This window comes from Gorilla gorilla, chromosome 12, assembly GCF_029281585.2.
Source record: "Gorilla gorilla gorilla isolate KB3781 chromosome 12, NHGRI_mGorGor1-v2.1_pri, whole genome shotgun sequence".
In the NCBI taxonomy this organism is placed as follows: Eukaryota; Metazoa; Chordata; class Mammalia; order Primates; family Hominidae; genus Gorilla; species Gorilla gorilla.
The window spans coordinates 38,982,132-39,003,187 of record NC_073236.2 but is presented as its reverse complement, the minus strand read 5'-3'; the positions used below and the strand labels follow the sequence as shown (position 1 = coordinate 39,003,187).

Genomic DNA, 21,056 nt, shown 5'->3' with positions numbered 1-21,056 from the left:
ACTTCCTTCCTCAGTTTCATTCAGAGGCTGTTAGTGGCTGCCAGTCCTGGACCATGCTCTCCCGGCCTCTGGGTGGGCGTTCCTGTCCCCCGCCCACACGGTTCTTGTCCGCCAGGTCTGGTCAGGGTTTCTGAGCTGTTCCCTTCTGGGGGCGCTTCCCTCAGTTCCCAGGCGTCCTGGGGGGTCGGGATTGACTTTACTTCCACTTTTCAGTTCTGTCCTAGTTATCAGTCACGTTTTGTCAGGGATTCCTTTGTTAAAACCCCAGGGATGTTTTGATGGGGTTGTTCTTTTCTTCTTTTGCTAGGTAGGGTGTTGAATGTAACTGCCTCCCTGTGGAGATCCTTGGAGGTCCTCCAGCCTGCTCCAGGCCAGCCACCTTGTCTCTGCTTCCACAACATCCTTGAGGAAATACGCATTTAAAACCCGACCTCTACATTCCCTGTAGTTTCTCTTCACATCGCCTACTCCATATTTTCCAGCTTTTCAATTTCTCTCAGAACAAAGGTTTTATTTCTGGGCAGGGCACTGACGGAGGTGACACTAATATCGGTACCTCCGGGCCACTTGAGGGACGTCCAGACCTGAGTCTGGTCTGATGCTTTCTTTAGGATCCCAAACATCGCTGCCGCCTCCGTAGCGCCGTCGGATCCCTGGGGACAGCATCCAAAATGTGAACCAAGTATTAAAAACATTGGAATATAACTGTTTTTAATTCTTATGCTGTTTTTTGGTTATTTGTAATTTTTGCTGTTGTTGCTATTTTAAACCCAGCGCACTTAGGTTTTCTGGCGTGCATTCTGCCCCCCGCCCCCTCGGTGCGGAAAAATGCCCTCGGTGGGGCAACCTGCAGCTGCGAGAAGAAGGCTTTTTCCCTGTCCCTCCTCCACGTCTCAGGTCGAGGTCAGGGACGGCGGCTCTCCCGAGTTCCCCCTGGGAGCGCGGAGGGGCGGGAGGGAGGGAGCCTGGCGCAGGATTGGACTTCCTCCCTCCACTCCGGAACTGCGCGCCGGAGCGCCTGGGACGCGGAAACCCGGGAGGCGCCGCGGGAGCCGCGGGGTAGGGGCGGTCGGGGGCGGGGCCGGCGGCTGGGGCGGGGCCAGGGGCGGGTGCGGGGCGGGGCCACGTGAGGGCTGCGCTGGGTGCGCGGGGCGAGCTGCGCCTGCTGCGCTCCGCGGGCTCTCAGAGCGCTGGGCACCGGCCGGGCTGTGGTACCCGCGCGCCGCCGTCGCCTCTCGAGCGGGCTCGGCTCACAGCGACCGGCGGCCGGGGAGATGTGAGCTGGAGCCGGCGGGCGCGGCCGGACCGCCGCGATGTGGCTCAAGCCCGAGGAGGTGCTGCTGAAGAACGCGCTGAAGCTCTGGGTGACCCAGAAGAGCAGCTGCTACTTCATCCTGCAGCGGCGCCGAGGGCACGGCGAGGGGGGCGGCCGCCTCACCGGTAAGGGGCGCGCCGGGGCGGGCGCGGCGGCCGGGCCCGGGGCCTCGCACCCCGCCGGGCCCGCGGCCGCCAGTGCCGGGCTGCGTCGCCAGAGGCGATTTCTTGGGAGACGCGGGGCCCGGACGGCCCTGCCGCGGGCTTGTTTTCCTTTTTTCTGCGTTTCTCCCGCGGGCTCCCGTCGAGGTGGTGGTAGAGGGGGCTCCCGGGCGCGTGCGTTTTCCGGGCGAGGCAGGTGTCTTCGCCGCCTGGCCCGGTGAGCTGGAGGCCGGACTCGGCTTGGGAATCGAAGGAGAAACGCCGGGTGGAGCGGGGCCGGAGGGAGCGGGGCCGCCCTGGAGCAGCGAGGTTGCTGTGCGGGGCCAGGTGACAGCGGGGTGCGCCGAGCCAGCCCGGACTCGGCCATCTGGAGGCGCCGGAGGCTCCAGGTGGTGTCGTGGCTGGGGGCGCGCGGCGATGCGCGCGGGGCGCAGCTCTTGGAGGCCGCGGTGAGCGGGAATTGTCTCCACGCCCGGAGGGGAAACTGAGGGTGGGCGAATCCCAAGCTCGTGATCTCAGTAGAGAAATTGAACAGACCAGTTTTTTCCTCTCTTTCAGTGTCTTACAAGGAATGATAGGAAAAAAAACCCAGGTTCGTAAAGTTGATGAAAAAACAAAGCATTTTTTTTCTAAAAGTTTTGTTCCAAAGCTCTTTGAAATTGACGCCAACTTGCAGTAGCTAGGACACCTGTTTAAACAGGTCAGTGAAGGAACAATTAGACTTTTTCATTTGTATCTAGAGGACCTATATTTTTCTTTCCAATTTTGGAATCGGAATAAAAGAGAGCTTGGATCTCCTGTCTCGTTCCTGTTCTACTGAGGAGAAGACAGAGGCCAGAGAGAGGTCAAAGGACCTAGGTTAGGTCCCCGGGTTAGTGCTTGGCGGCTCTTTCTGCTCTCAGACCAGTCTAGGGAAGGCCTTTTTGAGGTTGAGTCTGGTAGGAGATGTACTAACACGCCTGGAAACCGCAGAACCAAGTGCAAAGGAACTGGATTTTGCTGGACTTTAGCTTCTGAGAAAGCTGGCGGTTGGGTTTGTTAGAGGAGTGCAGACTTACACTGAGACCGGGTGAGTGGGTGGGAGTTGGCAGGTTGCTGCATGGAGGGAGCTGTAGGCAGCTGAGGGTTCCCCATGGAAGGGGCAGAAGGTAGTTAGGATTCTGGACGGAGGCGGTGCTTTGGTAACCAGTGGTCCTGTTGAGTGGCAACAAGGACTCAACTTGGGCAACTTGGGCAGCACGTGGGCCTGCTCCAGAAGCTGTTTTGAGCTTTGGGGGAGGGAGTTGTGCAGGAGACAGGGGCCACAGTGGCCTTGTTGGGCCCCGTGACGCACCCTGGTGCTTAGTGCCCAGGCTCTCAGGAAATGGAGGTGGGTGGTGCCCTGGGAAGAGGCGAAGAGGCAGGAATTTGTTGTCCCTCCCTTTCTTTGAGGGCAGTGTATCTTTATTTATGGTGCATTTAGCAGGGTTCCTGGTCTATAAATGTTTCATTTAGTAGAGAGTGAGGACAAGGCCTGAAGATTTGTGAAGTGAGAAACATAAGGACAGTTTGTCCCGTAAACACTCATTCATTCACTGAGTTCCGTGCACATATGCAGGATACTCTGTTCGCTGCTCTGGAAAGAGGCCCGAGAGCAGGCGGTGAGGGCCGGCTACCTTCAGCCGATTCACCATCTAGTTAGTGGGTGAGATGGTTCCAGACACGGAGGGCAGAGCTGGCCATAGGATGCCTGGTCGGGCTTCAAGCCCGCTTCCTGTCCAGAGGGTTTCTGACTCTGTTGTCCAGAGTCTCTCTGTGATGAACTCAGTGAATTCCCTCCCTGTTTCATTCCAAAATCAAGCAGGTCCCATATTATTATTATACCTGTGGGTCTGGCATTTCTTGATATTTACTTCGGTTTGGACTTACTGTGAATGTGCAGAATTTTCTTATGCTTAAAGGCAACAAGATCGACCATAAAGAGGGAAAAGTCTACAAAAAGAGGACACTTGATGTATTTCTTGGAGACCCTGTTGATTGTGAAAAGGATGACATGTGCAGCCAGACACTTTACCTTTGAGCATTTAGCTGGGAAGCCAATGCCGATGAAGCAGTGCTGACCTGCCACGTGTGCTGTGGGGGGCTGGTCTTCATGGGGCCACTTAGGATTGTGGTAAAGTCAAGACCCATGGGACACAGGGCAGCTCTGTGGTGGTGGCGGTTTTTGGAAAATGTGCAATTCTAATGTGGCAGATTGTTAGCAATTTAAGAGTTTAAAACCTGGATTGAGTTTATGAAAAGAATGAGGGCTACAGTGATACACATTCTGGCAGGTTGTAGACTTTTGTTTGGAGGGAAGCAAGCAGTGGTGGCTTAAGGGGGATTGGAAGTAAAATGTAAGAGAGCAGTAATCAATAAACATCTCTTTTCCTTTATTGTGATGCTGAATTTGTATTAGTAGGAGTTTAGACAGAGGAGATCTGGTGGTTGAAGTAATCTTAATTGCCTAACTTCAGAAATACTATCAGCTTTTGTTTCCTTGAGGATTAAAATCGGCCCTCCTGCTTACATACATGCATATACATGCTCTCTCTCTCTTTTTCTCTCCCTCTCTTCACATCTCCAGGTTTATTTTTCTCCATAGTTCCTTCTCACTTTCTCTTAAAATATACCAATTTATTTTTTTCATTGTTAAATTGCCTGTTCTATGAGGGCAGGTATTTACCTGTGATAGTACCCAGCATATTTGTTCAGGAAACATTTGTAGGATGAATGGATGGGTGACTGTAGGCATGGATGATGGATCCCACTTTTTTCTTAAAAGTTGGGTGGGAGTAGAGGCCCAGCGTTTTGGACTGATTGCCTGGAACAGGAACAACCCCTGTATCTTCTCAGCTTCCTGTTTACCTGGCAGTCTGACCATTATGGAAAGCTGGAGGGGTGTGGGTGGGAAACGCAATTGTTTCCTCCAGTCTTTTTTTGTAGCTCCCTCTTTTGAGGGGGATGGATCATCACACTAACTTCTCTGGTGGCCAGAAAGGGCGGGCACAGATGTGGCTGCCATTGTTACCTCCTGGGCTCTGAGCACTACTAGGGAGGTGCCCATCTTTTCCTCAGGTTAGAGCATAGCATGGCGGAATTCAGGATTATGAGATGTTTCCAAACTTCTGCTTGCAGAAGTGATATTGCTACTCTGGAAAGGAAATAAAATTATACAGTGTTCACTTTGATACAGTCTCCAACCTCTTGTAACAAGTTCAGCCAACTCTGGGAGAACAAAGAGCCCGGAGATGTTAGCATGTGGGAAAGAGACTGTGCAGAGAAAGAACACACAACATTGCTGCCCTCTCTCCCAGGGTCTCTGAAGCACTTCAAGTGAGTGGGTTAATAAGGAACTTAAATAGCTCAAGAGCAAAAAAATCTAATAACTGGATTGAAAAATGAGCAAAAGATGTTAATAGGCATTTTTCAGAAGAAGACATACAGATGGCTAACAAGTACATCAAACATGCCCAGCATCACTAATCATCAGGGAAAGGCACATCAAAACCACAAGGAAATACCGCACTCCAGTTAGAATGGCTATTACTTGTTTATTTAATTAATGTTTTTCTTAGAATGGCTATTATTGAAAAGACAAAGGAAAAACGTGTTGGTGAGGATATGCAGAAAAGGGAACGCTCACACACTTGGTAGGACTGTAAGTTAATATTGCCACTATGGAGGACAGTATGGAGGGTCTTCAAGAAACTGAAGATGTAGCTGCTGCATGATCCTGCCGTCCCGCTACTGGGTATATATTCCAAGGAAATGAAATCAGTATGTTGAAGAGATACCTGCGTTCCTGTATTTATTGCATCACCATTTACAATAGCCAAGATACGGAATCGACCTAAGTGTCCAACAAGAGATAAATGAAGAAAATGTGAGATATATACAACAGAACACTATTCAACTATACGAAAGAATGAAATCCTGTCATTTGCGACAACATGGTCTTGAACTCTTGACCTCAAGCCATCCTCCTGCCTCGGCCTCGGCCTCTCAAAGCACTGGGATCACAGGTGTGAGCCACTGTGCCTGGCGCATTTGCAACAACATGGATGAACCTGGAAGAGGACATCGTGTTAAGTGAAATAAGCCAGGCACAGAAAGACAAATACTGCATGATCCCACTTATATGTGTAATCTTAAAAAGTTGGTATTATAAAAGCAGAGAGTAGAACAGTGGTTACCAGGATGGGAGAAAATGGATAGGGAGAGGTTGGTCAACAGGTACAGAGTTACAGTTAGATAGGAGAAGTAAGTTCTGCTGTTTTCTTGCACAGTAGGGTGACTGTGGTGGTACCGTATATTACAGAATAGCTATGAGAATGAGAAGCTTTTGAATGTTCTCACCACAAAGAAATGATAATTGCATGAGGTGATGGATATGCTAACTACCCGAATTGGATAATTATGTAACATATATGAGTATTGAAACATCAAATTGTATCCCATAAATATGTACAATTACAGTGTGATAATTAAAAAATAGTGAGTGGAATAAACATTACTCTAAATAACAAATATCACCACCCAGCTGTGTCCTCTGAAGGATTTGATTTTTCAGTGTTTTATTGCATGTATTCCTGTATAATCTTGCAATTCTTCTCTTAAATTGGCTGACAATTTAAAAGTTGTAATTTGAAAAAATATTGATGTTTTCTGCTTTGCAACATGGTTACCTTAAGTCCCTGTTCCTGTCATTGCATTTGTAGTAGTGATGGGCTGATTCCCTAAACAGTTAGGGTGAAGGGAGGAAGTATGGTATAGTGAAAAATAGTGTAAAATACAACCTTTGGAGTCAAGGTAAGTAAGTCTGTTCATTAAGAATCTGGACTGAGAGGCTTTGAGTTAGTTTATCCAGTTTCTTTGAGCCTTAGTTATAACTCAGCCTTAAGAAAGGGACAATAATGAATCTTACTTTGGAGGGTTAGAAACTGTTTTCTACAGCAGCGGTACCATTTTTCATTCCCATCAGCAATGCATAATGGTTATGATTAAAATAAGGCTTAGAATTAAAATAAACCGTATACATCAAGGGCTTAATTGTGCTTGGCACCTGGTAGGTTTGACAGAAGAAAAGCAAAATACAATTAAAAAAAACTGAATAATGGCTTCTGAGAATAAAGGTGTAAAAACATTTGCATTGTAGTGAAGGACATAAGAAACATTCACTTACCTATTAGTGCAGTATTTAATATGTGTAATTAAAAGATGAAATATTTAAACAACAGCTGAGGTTAAGAATTGCTCAGGAGAAAGGTGTTTTTATAGGATTTGGGCACACGGCTCCTCTCACCACATTAAATCGTAGTGAGTAAAGGGAGCTTCACCTTGTTTCAAATGTTGAGTGTGAGTGCTCATGCTGTGCCTCCAGTGAATCACCTACTGCCTTTGGAAGAGTGTCCTAATGACTGGGGGAGGTGAAACTGACAGGCTAAGGATTCATGTGGGGTTACAAGGCTTGCTCAGAAGGACTCTTATCAGAAGGTTGGAAACTGATGAAGTCCAGCATGGATGTTGCATTTCTTGGCTAGTCTGTCTGAGGTTGGCTGGAGTCCTGCTCATATAGCTGAATTTGTTGGCGAATTTTGTCTCCTCCAACAGTGAAAGTCTTTGACTCAACAGGGCAGCCTGTTGCATTCTATAGAAGTCCCAGATGTTGGCTCCAGAGTCTTACGTGCTTTGGTATTTTTTCTTAAAAGCGTAATAGGGAAGAAACCACAAGTAAAGGAAGTAGTTTGATTTTAGGATCATACATCTGAAAAATTAAGTTAAATAACTGATATATCTTTAGGGGCTGATAATCTATTAATAAAAGCCTTGAGGTTTCCAAGAGTTGCATTTAGTGAGAGCATAATAAGGGCAATGTATTTGTAATGAGATAATCAAACAAGGCACGGACTGTGTCACTCCGGGAGATAATACAAGGTACAAATTGTGCAGGCGGTGGGATACTGGAGGGTGGCCTTTTCCACCTAATTGGAACTCCTTAGGAAGAGCTGACAATTATTGAGAGGCTGGTAGCTTGTAAAGAATTCATTTAGTAGAAGTGAAGGCAGAAGGATTTTATTATCTTGACTCCACATTCTAGGTGGCACTGGATAAAGGAGGAATTTATTTATTTTTATTTTTATTTTTGGAGACAGAGTCTCGCTCTGTTGCCCAGGCTGGAGTGCAGTGGCGTGATCTTGGCTCACTGCAACCTCCACCTCCTGGGTTCAAGCGATTCTTCTGCCTCAGCATCCTGAGTAGCTGGGACTACAGGCACGCACCACCACACCCGGCTAATTTTTTGTATTTTAGTAGAGACAGGGTTTCACCATTGTTGCCCAGGCTTGTCTCGAACTCCTGAGCTCAGGCAATCTGCCCGCCTAGGCCTTCCAAAGTGCTAGGATTACAGGCGTGAGCCACCGTGCCCGGCCAAGAGGAATTTATTTAAAATGAAAGTAAATCTGGTAATTCTTTCAGCATGGATTTTTTCCCCCTATTTTAAAAACTTAACATCAATGGTATTAAAAAGCAGCCGTGAGCCTATTTTAATCACTGCTGGGGGTTGCAGGCGCTGCCCCTGAACCACCTCTTGGGTTGCCTCTCTTTCCCCTTCTGCTCTTAAGCACAGACCCTGCAGCATGTTGGCACTTTTCTCTCCCAGGCCCCTCATGGCTGTCTCCTCCCCCACCCCCAAGCATCTGGCTAATTCTTGTGAACGTTTGGGGCTCCGCCTGAGCTCCACTTCCTGGAGATGTACCTGACCCTTCCCCTACTCCCACCACTGTAGTCATGAAGAGGCTCTTTGAGGGTTTGTCTGTTTAGGGTGAACCAGATCCTGAGCTCCAGGAGGGAGGTCATAGGTCTGTGCCCCTCTCTCCTGTGCCTTTAGTGCTGATGGTTCTTGTCACCAGAGCACTCTTGATAAATATTTGTGAAATACATGGATGTAGGCATCAAGTAGTACAATCTTGAGGGGATCAAGTACAAACTTCATGTAGATGTCGTGTAGGAGATATCAAGTTGTACATATCAAGTAAAATGGATAGATGTGAGCCTGTGCAGTTGAGAAGTGTTTTGTGTGTATCATCCTGGAAATGGAAATTATGTAGAATGCAGGAGTAAATAATAGAGTGGTATTCTTAAGTGTCTTATACCAGCGCTGTGTGCTGTAAGGACTAGCAGTAGTTTGTGGCTGAACCAGCCCAGCTGTTAGGACTACCTATTGATGCTGGGCAAGGGGGCTCACGCCTGTAGTCCTAGCACTTTGGGAGCCAAGGTGGGTGGATTGCTTGAGCCCAGGAGTTTAAGACCAGCCTGGGCAACATAGCAAAATCCTGACTCTACAAAAAAATACAGAAAATTAGCCGAGCATGGTGGCGTGTGCCTGTAGTCCTAGCTACTTGGGAGGCTGAGGTGAAAGAATCACCTGAGCCCTGGAGGTTGAGGCTGCAGTGAACTGTGATCGTACCACTGCACTCCAGCCTGGACATTGGAGTGAGACCCTCTCAAGGGGTAGGGGCGGCGGGGGAAGAACTACCTATTGGTAACCTTGATGTAAATGATTCCATACAGAACCAGACTTATTCCTCTAGTGTATCACCAGCCAACAAACACATGTGTATGAATTTGAGTCATCCATATTCTTTAACATTTGGTGAGTCTTTCATTCTACTGGATTTTATTATTTTCCTGCTTCCTGCTTTTTACTTTAAAAAAAAGGAAAGGTGTCTGTGCGCGGTGGCTCACGTCTGTAATCCCAGCACTTTCGGAGGCCGAGGTGGGCAGATCATGAGGTCAGCAGTTCGAGACCAGCCTGGCCATCTTGGTGAAACCTCATCTCTACTAAAAATACAAAACTAAGCTGGGTGTGGTGGCGGGCACCTGTAATCCCAGCCACTTGGGAGGCTGAGGCAGGGGAACCGTTTGAACCCGGGAGGCGGAGGTTGCAGTGAGCCGAGATCTTGCCATTGCACTCCACTCTGGGTGACAGGGTGAGACTCCGTCTCAAGAAAAAAAAAAAAAAGGAAAGGAAAGAAAAATCAACAATAAAATAAACAGTGCCTTAATAAGATATCCTTATGAAAAGGTACTGCGTTTTGTGGTTTGTTTTTTAGTTAGGAACTTTTCGGTGTGCATAAGAGTATTTAAGGTAAGTTGTAGGTAATGGAGCAAACACTATATATCTACCACCTGTAAGTAAAAAAATAAGAGTATATCGTATGCCTGAGAGACCCCTTCTGTGTTTTCCTGATTACATTTCCCTCCCTTCCTTGCAGGCACCACTACCCTGGATTATGTGTTAATACTGACTTGCTTTTCTTTATAGTTTTAACACATTTATATGTATTCCTAATCAATACAGTTTAGTTTTGTGTGTTTTTGTAACTTTATTACAAAATATACTTTTATTCATACTTTATGTATTTTTCTGTCACTTGATCACCCCACCCCCTGCATTATGTTTTTCTCACTTTGACCCATGGTAGCTGCCATGGTTCATTCATTTTCATGGATGTGTAGTAATCCATTGAGTGAATATATTATTATTTATTCATTCTCCTGTCCTTGGATATTTGGGTTGTAGTAGTTTTAGTAGATAAAGCTGCTGTGAACATTTTCTTATAGTGTTCACACAGGTATACATTTCTCTAGAGAATATTTCTATGAGTGACCTTGTTGGGTGTATCCATCAGGATGAGTTAGGTTATGCTGCAGTAACAAACACCCCCACACAGAAATTTATTTCTCTGTCATGCTGTATATTCAATGTGGGTCAGCAAGGGTCTCTTCTGACGGAGAACTGGGACTTTTGTGAACAGCCCTAATACTGGGTCGTAGCTATGTGTATTTTCAACCTTTCTAGATAATTCCAAATTGTTTCCAAGCAGAGCATGGTGGTGCATGCCTATAATCCCATCTACTTGGGAGGCTGAGGCTAGTGGATTGCTTGAACCCAGGAGTTTAAGTCCAGCCTGGGCAACATAGTGAGACCACTGTCTCTAAGAAAAAACTTCCCACAGTGGCACATCCTTGCTAATGCTTGATATTGTCAGAGATGTTACTTTTTGCCAATCTGGTAGGTATTTACATAGTATCTTAGAACCACTAAAATACTATTTCTCATTATTACTAATAGGGATGAGAATATTTTTATGTGTTCATTAAGTATTTGTTTTTCATTCTGAGAAATACTTGAGTCTTTTGCTCATTTTTTTTGTTGGCTTATCTTTTTTTTAGTTTTTTTTATGAGCCGTGTGTGTGTGTGTGTGTGTGTGTGTGTGTGTGTGCACCTTCATGTGTGGTTTTTCTGTATTCTTTTTCAATTGTATGTATTTTTTTTAAAGTCAGGCTTTTTATTTTCATTGTAGGTTTTTTGAAGAACTCACATTGTTAATTTTCATGCAGTCAGATGTATCAGTCTTTTCCCTTTTGTTTTAATTAATTAATTTACCTAGACCTTTTCTGGCAAGATCTTTTTCCTTCAGAGTTTGTTCTTTTTGTTACTTGTTTAAGAAGAGCTGCTTGGAGGGGAATCTCTAAGATGATGGTGAAGGGAAATCCTGAGATGTCAGTGAGAACCTCTCTTCTTCCCTCCCCCAACCCAGCGTTCAGTCTAGATTGGAGCCTGGCAGGAGGCTGCAGGACAACTTCTAGGAGAAGAGAAAGTGATAGACTGTAAAGTGTGTTTGCACATATTGAATGAAGATCTGCACATCAGGGGAGAATTTGTGGATAGATTATCCATAGATGGAAAGCTGAGTAAGTCAGAAATTCTGGGATAGTTGTTAATTCCAGGGAAAATAAAAAGTTGTATGGGGTAGAAAAAGTACTGTAGTTTTGCTGCAAAACTCAGCTCTTGTTAATGTTTTTGTAGTTATAATAATGTAAATATTGACTCACGATCTAACTGAAATTATTGCATAACTGGGGTGTGAGTGTTGGGTCTCGGGTGGTAGTCAGTGAAAGGGAGCTAAAGCCTCCACTTCTGAAAGTTGACAGCTAATGCCTACACTAAATATCCAAGAAGTAGGCTGGGCACGGTGGCTCACGCCTGTAATCCTAGCACTTCAGGAGGCTGAGTTGGGTGGATCACCTGAGGTCGGATGTTTGAGACCAGCCTGGCCAACGTGGTGAAACCCCGTCTTTACTAAAAATACAAAAATTAGCCAGGCATGGTGGCGCATCCCTGTAATCCCAGCTACTCTGGAGGCTGAGACAGGAGAATGGCTTGAACCCGGAGACGGAGGTTGCAGTGAGCTGAGATTGTGCCATTGCACTCCAGCCCAAGCGACAAGAGTGAAACTCTGTCTCAAAAAAAAAAAAAAAAAAAAGTAGTAATATAGATGTGTTATTTGGAGATGTGAAGGTGGATACAAAAATAATCCATTAAGAGTTGGAAGAGGTTGCCTTTGGGGAGTTGGTAAGTGGGAGCAGCAAGGAATAAGGGGACTGTTTGTGTTTCTCATGAGCCTTGCAGAATTATATGCTGATTGACACGTACCTGTAACGTTGATATAATGCAGACAGAATCTAAACTCAGGGAGAGCTTGGCATTTTTTCTGGTGGGCAACTCTGTTTGGGTAGTGGCGATCAGGAAGACGTTGAAGCTCTGTCCCCTCATTGCCCAGGGGCCGTGATTTTCCCCGGACGCCTGTGTGTCAGCTATTTGTCCTCTCAGTGTGCTATATTTAGCCTTCAAAATGTCTAGCATGCGTGGGGTGTGTCATTTTACAGAAGCTTTTAAAACTATTTTCAGAAATGTTTTAAATTTCAGAAATCTAATTTAGTCCGGTACTTTTATTTGAAATTAAAGATATCTATTCTGGATTTTATTCCCTCTCTCAATAGAGGAAATAGGTTTAGAGTTGCAAGCTCATGATCTTTGTCTTCTTTCTCAACTTTAAAGAGGGGTTCTGTGACCATAACCCACTCTTTGTAGGGTCTCAGTTTATTAACCTGCAAAACAGTAGCAACGATTGCATAAAAATAATGAAAGTTTTTGCTGTGGGGGAGGTTTTATGCTTCACACTGTTATGTTTTCTAGATATGTTGGTTAAATCAATGAAATTACTTGTAGATAAAGCAGCAGAAAGAAACCCAAAGAGCATTTTATTCAGCAGTGCCAGGCCCTGTGCTGTCATGCAGCTTATGGTCTGGAGAGGTGGAGTTTGTAGTCGTGGTTGTGGGGTGATACTAAGCCATGAAACACTGAGTTATCAATGGTGGTGAGTGCCAGGGGATGTGAGAGAGAATAAGAAGGAAATGAATTTGGGTTGGAACATCAGGGAGCTGTCTCTGAGGAGCTGTGATCTCCACTGAGACCTGCATGGTGTGCGGGAGGGTGGTAGCTGGTGAGAAGTTGGGAAAAGAGCCGTCTGAGCAGAGGAAATGGCATGTGCAAAGGTCCTGAGGCTTCCGAGAGTCTGTTTTGGACAAGTTAAGTGTGGGATACCTGGGAGTTGTCTAGAAAGGCCTGTAGAGGAGGAAAGGGCAGAGGGGACTGAGGCATGGGCAAGGGGCAGGAGGGCCTCAGCAGTGTATTTTCCCTGAAGCCAGGAGGAAGTGTATGTGAGAAGGAGGGAGGGGTCTGCTCTGCATTGCAATATAGAAAAGGCTAGGAAGACCTTGGAGACCTCAGCCACAGCAGCTTGGATGCAGGCAGATGTGGCGTGGGAGCGGGCTGGAGACTGGAGGGTGGCGAGGAAGTAGGGATGGCGGATGAAGGCAGCTCTCTCAAGGTGGGATGTGGTGGTGTGTTTTTGTTTGTTTGTTTTTGTTTTTGAATACATATTTATTATTTGTCAATGAATGGAGTCTCTGTTGAATGCTGGATCCACAAGTGTTGTAGATTTGGGGCCGAGCTGCTGGGTCTTGAGACGGGCCGGGGAAAGATTTGAATAGGTCGAGGGAGTAGTTCACCTCATCCAGGTGAGGGAACCTCAGGAGCCAGTTCCGGAGGAATGTTGTTTTAGAAATGGGGTTAGTACTCACTACTGAAAAAAAAAAATGCGTGGAAGAATCTGTCTCTGTCTACCTGTGACATATTAAGAAATGTATTCCTTGTTTGGCCTCTGCTTCTTGTTCCTGGCACAGAGCTCCTAATCCTTTGGAATTTCCTGGGTGATGGGAGCATCTTTTGTTCTAATGAGGTGACTCTTGGTGGGCTCCTGGATGGAGACTGGTCACCAGCAAGAACAGATTTGAAGCTTGGGGATTTCAGCCCCACCTCCATTCTCTGGGAAGGAGCAGGGGCTGGAGATTAATGATCAGTCATGCTCAGGTGGTGGTGGTGAAGCCACCTTAAAAATCCCTGGACTCTCGGGTTTGGGGAGCTCCAGGGCTGTTGAACACATGGAGGGTAGCCCACCCAGAGAGGGCACAGAAGTGCCACGTCCCCTCCAATACACCCCGCCCTGTGTATCTCTTCATCTGGCTGTCTTCTGTATCCTTGATCATATTCTTTATTACATAATAAGCTGGGAAATGTGTTTCTGTGAGCCATCCCAGCAAATTATCAAACCTGAGGATGGAGTTATGGGAACCCCTGACTTGTAGCTGGTTGGTCGGAAGTGCAGGTGACAGCCTTGGGCTTGTGACTGGCGTCTGAAATGGGGCCAGTCTCGTGGGACCGAGCCTTTAACCCGCACTAATTCCAGGTAGTTAGTGTCAGAATTGAATGGAATTGTGGAACACCCAGGTGGCGTCTGGAGAGTTGGAGAATTGGTTGGTATGGGAAAGCTCCCCATACATTTAGTGTCACAAATGTGAATAGTAAAGGATAATGTTTTTTTCTTTTACCACCAAAACAATTAACTAATTTAAATGGAACCTGATATGGTTTGGATCTGTGTCCCCACCCAATTTTCATGTCAAATTATAATCCCCAGTGTTGGAGGTGGGGCCTGGTGGGAGGTGATTGGATCATGAGGGTGGATTTCCCCTTTGGTGCTGTTCTCGTGATAGAGATCTCCCAAGGTCTGGTTCTTTAAAAGTGTGTAGCACCTTCCCCCTCTCCCTCTTCCTCCTGCTCCGATCATATGAAGATGCCTGCTCTCACTTTGCCTTCTGCCATGAGTGAAAACTCCCTGAGGCCTCTCCAGCTATGCTTCCTATACAGCCTGTGGAACTGTGAGCCAATTAAACCTCTTTTCTTTAGAAATTACCCAGTCGCGGGTATTTCTTTATAGCAGTAAGAGAATGAACTCATACAGAACCCAAGTCTGTTGGCTTAGCACTATACAGTGATGTTTTCACCTGGCAAAAAGAGTTCTTTGAGGCGACTGTGGCAGCTTAAAAATGTAATGTTACTGGTTTGGCATTTCATGTCACATGGAGCTTGCATGTAGGACGCCCCTGTACTGTCTTGTCTGGGGTAAATGCTGGTAGGAATCTGACTCCACTCAGTATGTTTCTCAGCTTAGATGTATTTAGTATTTTGTTAGAAATAATACTGTCAGAATTCAAAAAATATCTATTTCCAGAAGGACTATACAGATTAAAAGTCATTTCAAATCCCAGCACTTTGGGAGGCCAAGGTGGGCGGATCACACGGTCAGGAGATCGAGACCATCCTGACTAACACGGTGAAACCCCGTCTCTACTAAAAATACAAAAAATCTGCCGGGTGTGGTGGCGGGCGCCTGTAGTCCCAGCTACTCGAGAGGCTGAGGCAGGAGAATGGCGTGAACCCGGGAGGCGGAGCTTGGCAGTGAGCCGAGATCACGCCACTGCAGTCCAGCCTGGGCGAGAGTGCGAGACTCCGTCTCAAAAACGTGGTGGCTCACGCCTGTAATCCCAGCACTTTGGGAGGCTGGGGTGGGCGGATCACTGGAGGTCAGGAGTTCGACTCCAGCCTGACCAACATGGTGAAACTCCGTCTCTACTAAAAATACAAAAATTAGCTGGGCGTGGTGGCACATGCCTGTAATCCCAGCTACTTGGGAGGCTGAGGCAGTAGAATCACTTGAACCTGGGAGGCGGAGGTTGTGATGAGCCGAGATCGCGCCATTGCACTCCAGCCTGGGCGACAAAAGCCAAATTGTCTCAAAAAAAAAAAAAAAAAAAAAAGAATTAGCCTAGTGATGAATGGTTTAGAAAGCTTCTGGGCTTTCTCGCTTGAAAAACAGTGTTTGCTTGACAGAAACACTTTAAAAAGGCGTAAAGAGCATTGCGCAGCCTCAGATGGAGATGTAGGTATTTTACCCACCATGGGAGCATAGAGAGTTAAATGGGTTCTGAGTATCTCTTATATTGCTGTTTTGTTATTATAATTAAAAATAAATGTGAAACGTAAGCAAGGCATTAAGATTGCTTACAGAATGTATAGCTCGTGATCATTCATCATCAAGGATTCAGCCATGGCAAGGGTTTGGCTGGAGTGAAGGGTCAGACTAGATCTTCGTAAATCCAGTTCCCAAAATTGTATGTATGCACAAGTGTGCATACACGTGTGTTTTTATTTTAACCTGTAGCTTCCTTTAGAATTTTGAGGTAAAGGAAGGCTTTGATGCTCACTTAGGCTCCAAATTGGACCATGTTTAATCCCAGTATTATGTAGCTGTCTGTTAATGTGGGGATTCGGTTCTCTTTCAGTCCTTTAGAATACCTGAGGCTGGGAATTTATAAAGAAAAGAATTTTATTTGGCTTGCAGGTCTGCAGGCTGTACAAGAATCATGGTCCTGGCATCTGCTTCTGGTGAGGCCTCAGGAAGCTTCCACTCATGTTGGAAGGTGAAGGGGAGCCCCTGTGTACACAGATCACATGGTGAGGGTAGGGGTAGGTGCCAGGTTCATTTTAACAATCAGTTCTTATAGGCACTAATAGAGTGAAAACTCACTCATTGCCACCAAGACAACATCAAGCCTTTTATGAAGGATCCACCCCCATGGCCCAAACACCTCCCACCAGGCTCCACCTCCAACACTGGAGATCAAATTTCAACGTGAGGCCAGGCCAGTGGCTCATGCTGTAATCCGAGCACTTTGGGAGGCAGAGGCTGCCGGATCACTTGAGTCTAGGAGACCAGCCTAGGCAACATGGTGAAACCCTTTCTCTACAAAAAAATACCAAAATTAGCCAGGCGTGGTGGTGCCTGCCTGTAGTCCCAGCTACTTGGGAGGCTGAGGTTGGAGGATCACTTGAGCCCTGAGGCAGAGGTTGCAGTGAACCAAGCCAGGGTGACAATGAGACCCTTCTCAAAAACACAAAAACCAAAAAACCAAATTTCAACATGAGACCTGTATGAGACAATCATCCAAACAAAATCAGGTTCCAAAATCAACATGAAGAACAAACATTGCTTGAGGGAAAAACGACTGCAGAAATCAGCAAGCTACCTGTCTCTTTGCAATCTGCTCATGTTATCAGGAGAGCCTGGGAAGTGAGGACCCCTAGAGACCTGGGGAATTCCAGCCCTTCCATGAACTCAGGCCAGGGCCTGTGCTCCCTGATGGTGGGCAGTTGGTTTGAATTGTTGTTCCCTGCTCTGTGTTTGGACAGTGCATATCGCTGAATGTGATGAATTCACGTGACCTGCTCCATAACGCCAACTGCGCCTCCACGTAGAACATCTGAGGTGGCTTCACAGTCAGGTGAGGCCAGCAGTGATCACGCCTACATTTGGTATATTACATGGGGGATTGCTGTTAGGTGAGGTTGGTGGTGGCACTTTTTTTTTTTATTAGTTGAGCTACAATTCTGTTTTCTGTTGTTCAGATGGCTTATAACAAAAAGGTCTGTACTAAGAAGATGTTGTTTCGTCTTTCAGCCTTTTGGTTGTCTTCATTTAGCCAAATAAAACATTTAGATTTGAGGAGAAAAGGGGTTGGAGAGCCTCTTGTAGAACTGGAAGGTTCTCTTTGACAAGATGTGTATCTCACTGTAAAAATGGCTTTTTCTTTTTTCTTGTTTCTTTTTTCTTTTTTTGAGATGGAGTCTCGCTCTGTCGCCCAGGCTGGAGTGCAGTGGCGCGATCTCGGCTCACTGCAAGCTCTGCCTCCCGGGTTCATGCCATTCTCCTGCCTCAGCCTCCAGAGTAGCTGGGACTATAGGCGCCTGCCACCACGCCCGGCTAATTATTGTATTTTTAGTAGAGACGGGGTTTCACTATGTTGGCCAGGCTGGTCTTGAACTCCTGACCTTGTGATCCACCTGCCTCGGCCTCCCAAAGTGCTGAGATTACAGGTGTGAGCCACTGCGCCCGGCCAAAAATGGCGTTTTCTGTTTGGTTTTAACTTCATGTGCAACCTGGAAAGCCAGATTTCAACATTCTGTATTAATACCAAAAGTTAAGTTATGTTGTGGATTGAATGTGTCCCCCTGCCCCCGAAATTACTGTGTTGAAGATGTGACCTCCAGTGTGACTATATTTGAAGATAGTGCCTGCAGGGAGGTAACTAAGGTTAACTGAAGCCATAAGGGCAGGGCCCTGATCCTATAGGGCTGTTCCCTTTATAAGAAGAGGGACAGTCACCAGAGAGCTTACCCTCTCTGCCATGTGAGGACACTATGAGAAGGTGGCTGTCTGCAAGCCAAGAAGAGAACCCTCACTAGACATCACATTTGCTAGCCCCTTGATTTTGGACTTCCAGCCTCCAGAGCCATGAGAAAATAAACTTCTGCAGTTTAAGCCACTCAGTCTGTGGTATTTTGTTATAGCAGCCTGAGCTAAGACAAGTTAGAATCATATAATGTAATGTAAATTTGTTTACTTTCTTTGAATTAAAATTTATAAAGACTCTAACTTAGGCAAAGCCAGAGATCTGATTAGTATTGATGGTGCCTGAACATACTAAGACCCAAGACGAGACAGAGGCCCCAGAGGTTAGCATCCGTTTATACCAGAAAGATCATTAGAAAGTCTGTGTGTGTGTGTGTGTGTGTGTGTGTGTGTGTGTGTATGTGAGAGAGAGAGAAAAAGAGAAGAGAGGGAGTGCTAAAGTGTGAATATTTATGTCCCCCCTCCAAATTCATTGTTGAAATTCTAACCCTGATAGGGTTTGGCTCTGTGTCCCCACACAAATCTCATCTCAAATTGTAATCCCCACATGTTGAGGGAGGGAGGTGATTGGATCATGGGGGTGGTTTTCCTCCATGCTGTTCTCATGATAGTGAGTGAGTTCTCACAAGATCTGATGGTTTTATAAGTGTTAGGCAGTTCCACTTTCACACACTCTCTCTGTCCTGCTGTCTTGTGAAGACGGTGCCTGCTTCCCCTTAGCCTTCCACCGTGATTGTAAGTTTCCTGCAGCCTCCCCAGCCATGCAGAGCTGTGAGTCAGTTAAACCTCTATCCTTTATTAATTGCCCAGTCTCAGGGAAGTTCTTTATGTTAATAGCAGAGTGAAAATGGACTAATACAACCCCCTAAGGTCATAGTACTGGAGGTAGATTCCTTGGAGGTGATTAGGTTATGAGGGTGGAGTCTTCCTGATTGTGATTAGTGCTCTTAGAAAGAGACCCCAGAGAGCTCCCTCTCCCTACCCACCTTGTGAAGACACAGCATGAAGCCACCATCTGTGAACCCCCCTCACCAGACACCAAATCTGCTGGTGCCTTGATCTTGGATTTCCCAGCTTCCAGAACCATGGGAAGTAAATTTATGTTATTTATAAGCTATCCAGGTAGTGGAGATTTTGTTATAGCATCCCAACTGGACTAAGACAGGGAGAGAGGGAAGATGGAAAGAGAGGAGAGAGGGAGAGGGGAAGGGAGCGAATATCTCAGAGACAGACTTGAATGGCGAATGGACTCACACAAAAAGAGATCATGATCCCAGAAGCATTTGGCAGTGCTCATTCTAATATGCTATGTGATTAATATTTCTATATGCATTTCTGAAAAGTTTTATTTAGAATCAGAATTGTCTAAGTTAGATAATTTTCTTATTGCTTACATGTTCAGAGAGATGTACTTTTTTTTTTTTTTTTTTTTGAGATGGAGTCTCGCACTGTCACCCAGGCTGGAGTGCAGTGGCTCGATCTCAGCTCACTGCAACCTGGGTTCAAGCAATTCTCCTGCCTCAGCCTCCCGAGTAGCTGGGATTACAGGCGCCCGCCACCATGCCTAGCTAATTTGAGATGTACATTTTAAGTAAAACCAAACTTAAAAATTTATAGAAACATCTATAAATTTGAATAAGATAATCGTATTGCAGATAGAAGAATATTTTTATTGCAAAGTAAAAACAGAAACAGTGGCTCACGCCTGTAATCCCAGCACTTTGGGAGGCTGAGGCAGGAGGATCACTTGGGCCCAGGAGTTCAAGACCAGCCTGGGCAACATAGGGAGACTCCATCTCTACAAAAAATTGAAAAACAAAAAATAAATTAGCCGGGCATGGTGGCATATCCCTGTAGTCCTAGTTACTTGGGAGGCCAAGGCGGGAAGATTGCTTGAGCCGAAGAGGTCGAGGCTGCAGTGAACTGTGTTTATGCCACTGCACTCCAGCCTGGGCTGCAGAGTGAGATCCTATCTCAAACAAAACAACTTGATCAAAATTGTCAAACACAAAACAGGGATGGGATGGGGATTTATGTCTTCAAAAATGTCAAAGTCATAGAAAGACAGGCTGTGTTTGGAAAAGTTCTTTATTAAAGGAGACTAAAAAGACATGGTAGCTCAATGTAATACGAACCACAGAATACATACTGTACTGGAGGGAGCAGGTGCTATAAAAGACACATGGGGTCACCTGGCAGCTTGGGGATATGAAGGGTAGATACAGGTATACACGTGTAAAATTCACTGGAGTTGATGACTGCTCTTTTGTGTAGGACAGTGTCCCCATTCATAGGAATAGGCTTCCCCTCAAATGATTTAGAAAGGTGTGTGTGTGTGTGTGTAATTATATCATGTATCATATTGTATCATTATATTGAGAGGAAGAAATAGAAAAAGAAAAATAGCAAATGATACAGTGAATGGGGTAAGCTGCTCACAGTAGATGAATCTGAGTCTTGGCAGAGAGGGGATGAGTGTTCTCTGTCTTATTTTAGTTCTAGTTTTCCTTTAAGTTTGACTTTATTTCCAAATAAAAAGTGAAATGAACATGCAAATCCTGTTTATGTGTGAATCCGGAAGCACCCGTCTACTTTGATTGTAGTATTTTTAGTCTGTGTGTTAACAAAATGTAAAATATACCTATAACAATTTTTAAAAAACCTTTTATTTAGGAAGTTTCTGCAGAAAAATAACTTTATTGTAAGTCTGAAACTAACCACTCCCAGCTTTTCTTGTTGAACAACTATATTTGGAACCTTGTTTTTTTTCTTTTTTTTGAGACAGAGTCTCGCTCTGTCGCCCAGGCTGGAGTGTCGTGTCACGATCTTGGCTCGCCACAAGCTCCTCCTCCTGGGTTCATGTCATTCTCCTGCCTTAGCCTCCCGAGTAGCTGGGACTACAGGCGCCCACCACCATGCCCAGCTAATTTTTTCATATTTTTAGTAGAGAGAGGGTTTCACCGTATTAGCCAGGATGGTCTCAATCTCCTGACCTCGTGATCCAACCGCCTCAGCCTCCCAAAGTGCTGGGATTATAGGTGTGAGCCACTGCACCCGGTCAGA

General features: G+C 45.8%; 1 protein-coding gene across 4 annotated transcripts in view; it reads left to right on the top strand.

Moving 5' to 3' along the window:
• Positions 1–1,096: 1,096 nt before the first annotated feature.
• The window catches only part of TBC1D8 (TBC1 domain family member 8), a 142,513-nt gene continuing 122,553 nt past the window's right edge, over positions 1,097–21,056 (top strand). For 2 of the 4 annotated variants that reach the window (XM_055378429.2, XM_019020792.3), the window contains exon 1: positions 1,104–1,440. In XM_055378429.2, the coding sequence (XP_055234404.2) occupies positions 1,314–1,440 (127 nt within the window). In that variant the 5' untranslated portion in view covers positions 1,104–1,313. Of the gene's footprint in view, positions 1,441–21,056 lie in introns of all 4 variants that reach the window. The other 2 variants (XM_004031511.4, XM_055378430.2) reach the window with 2 other exon arrangements.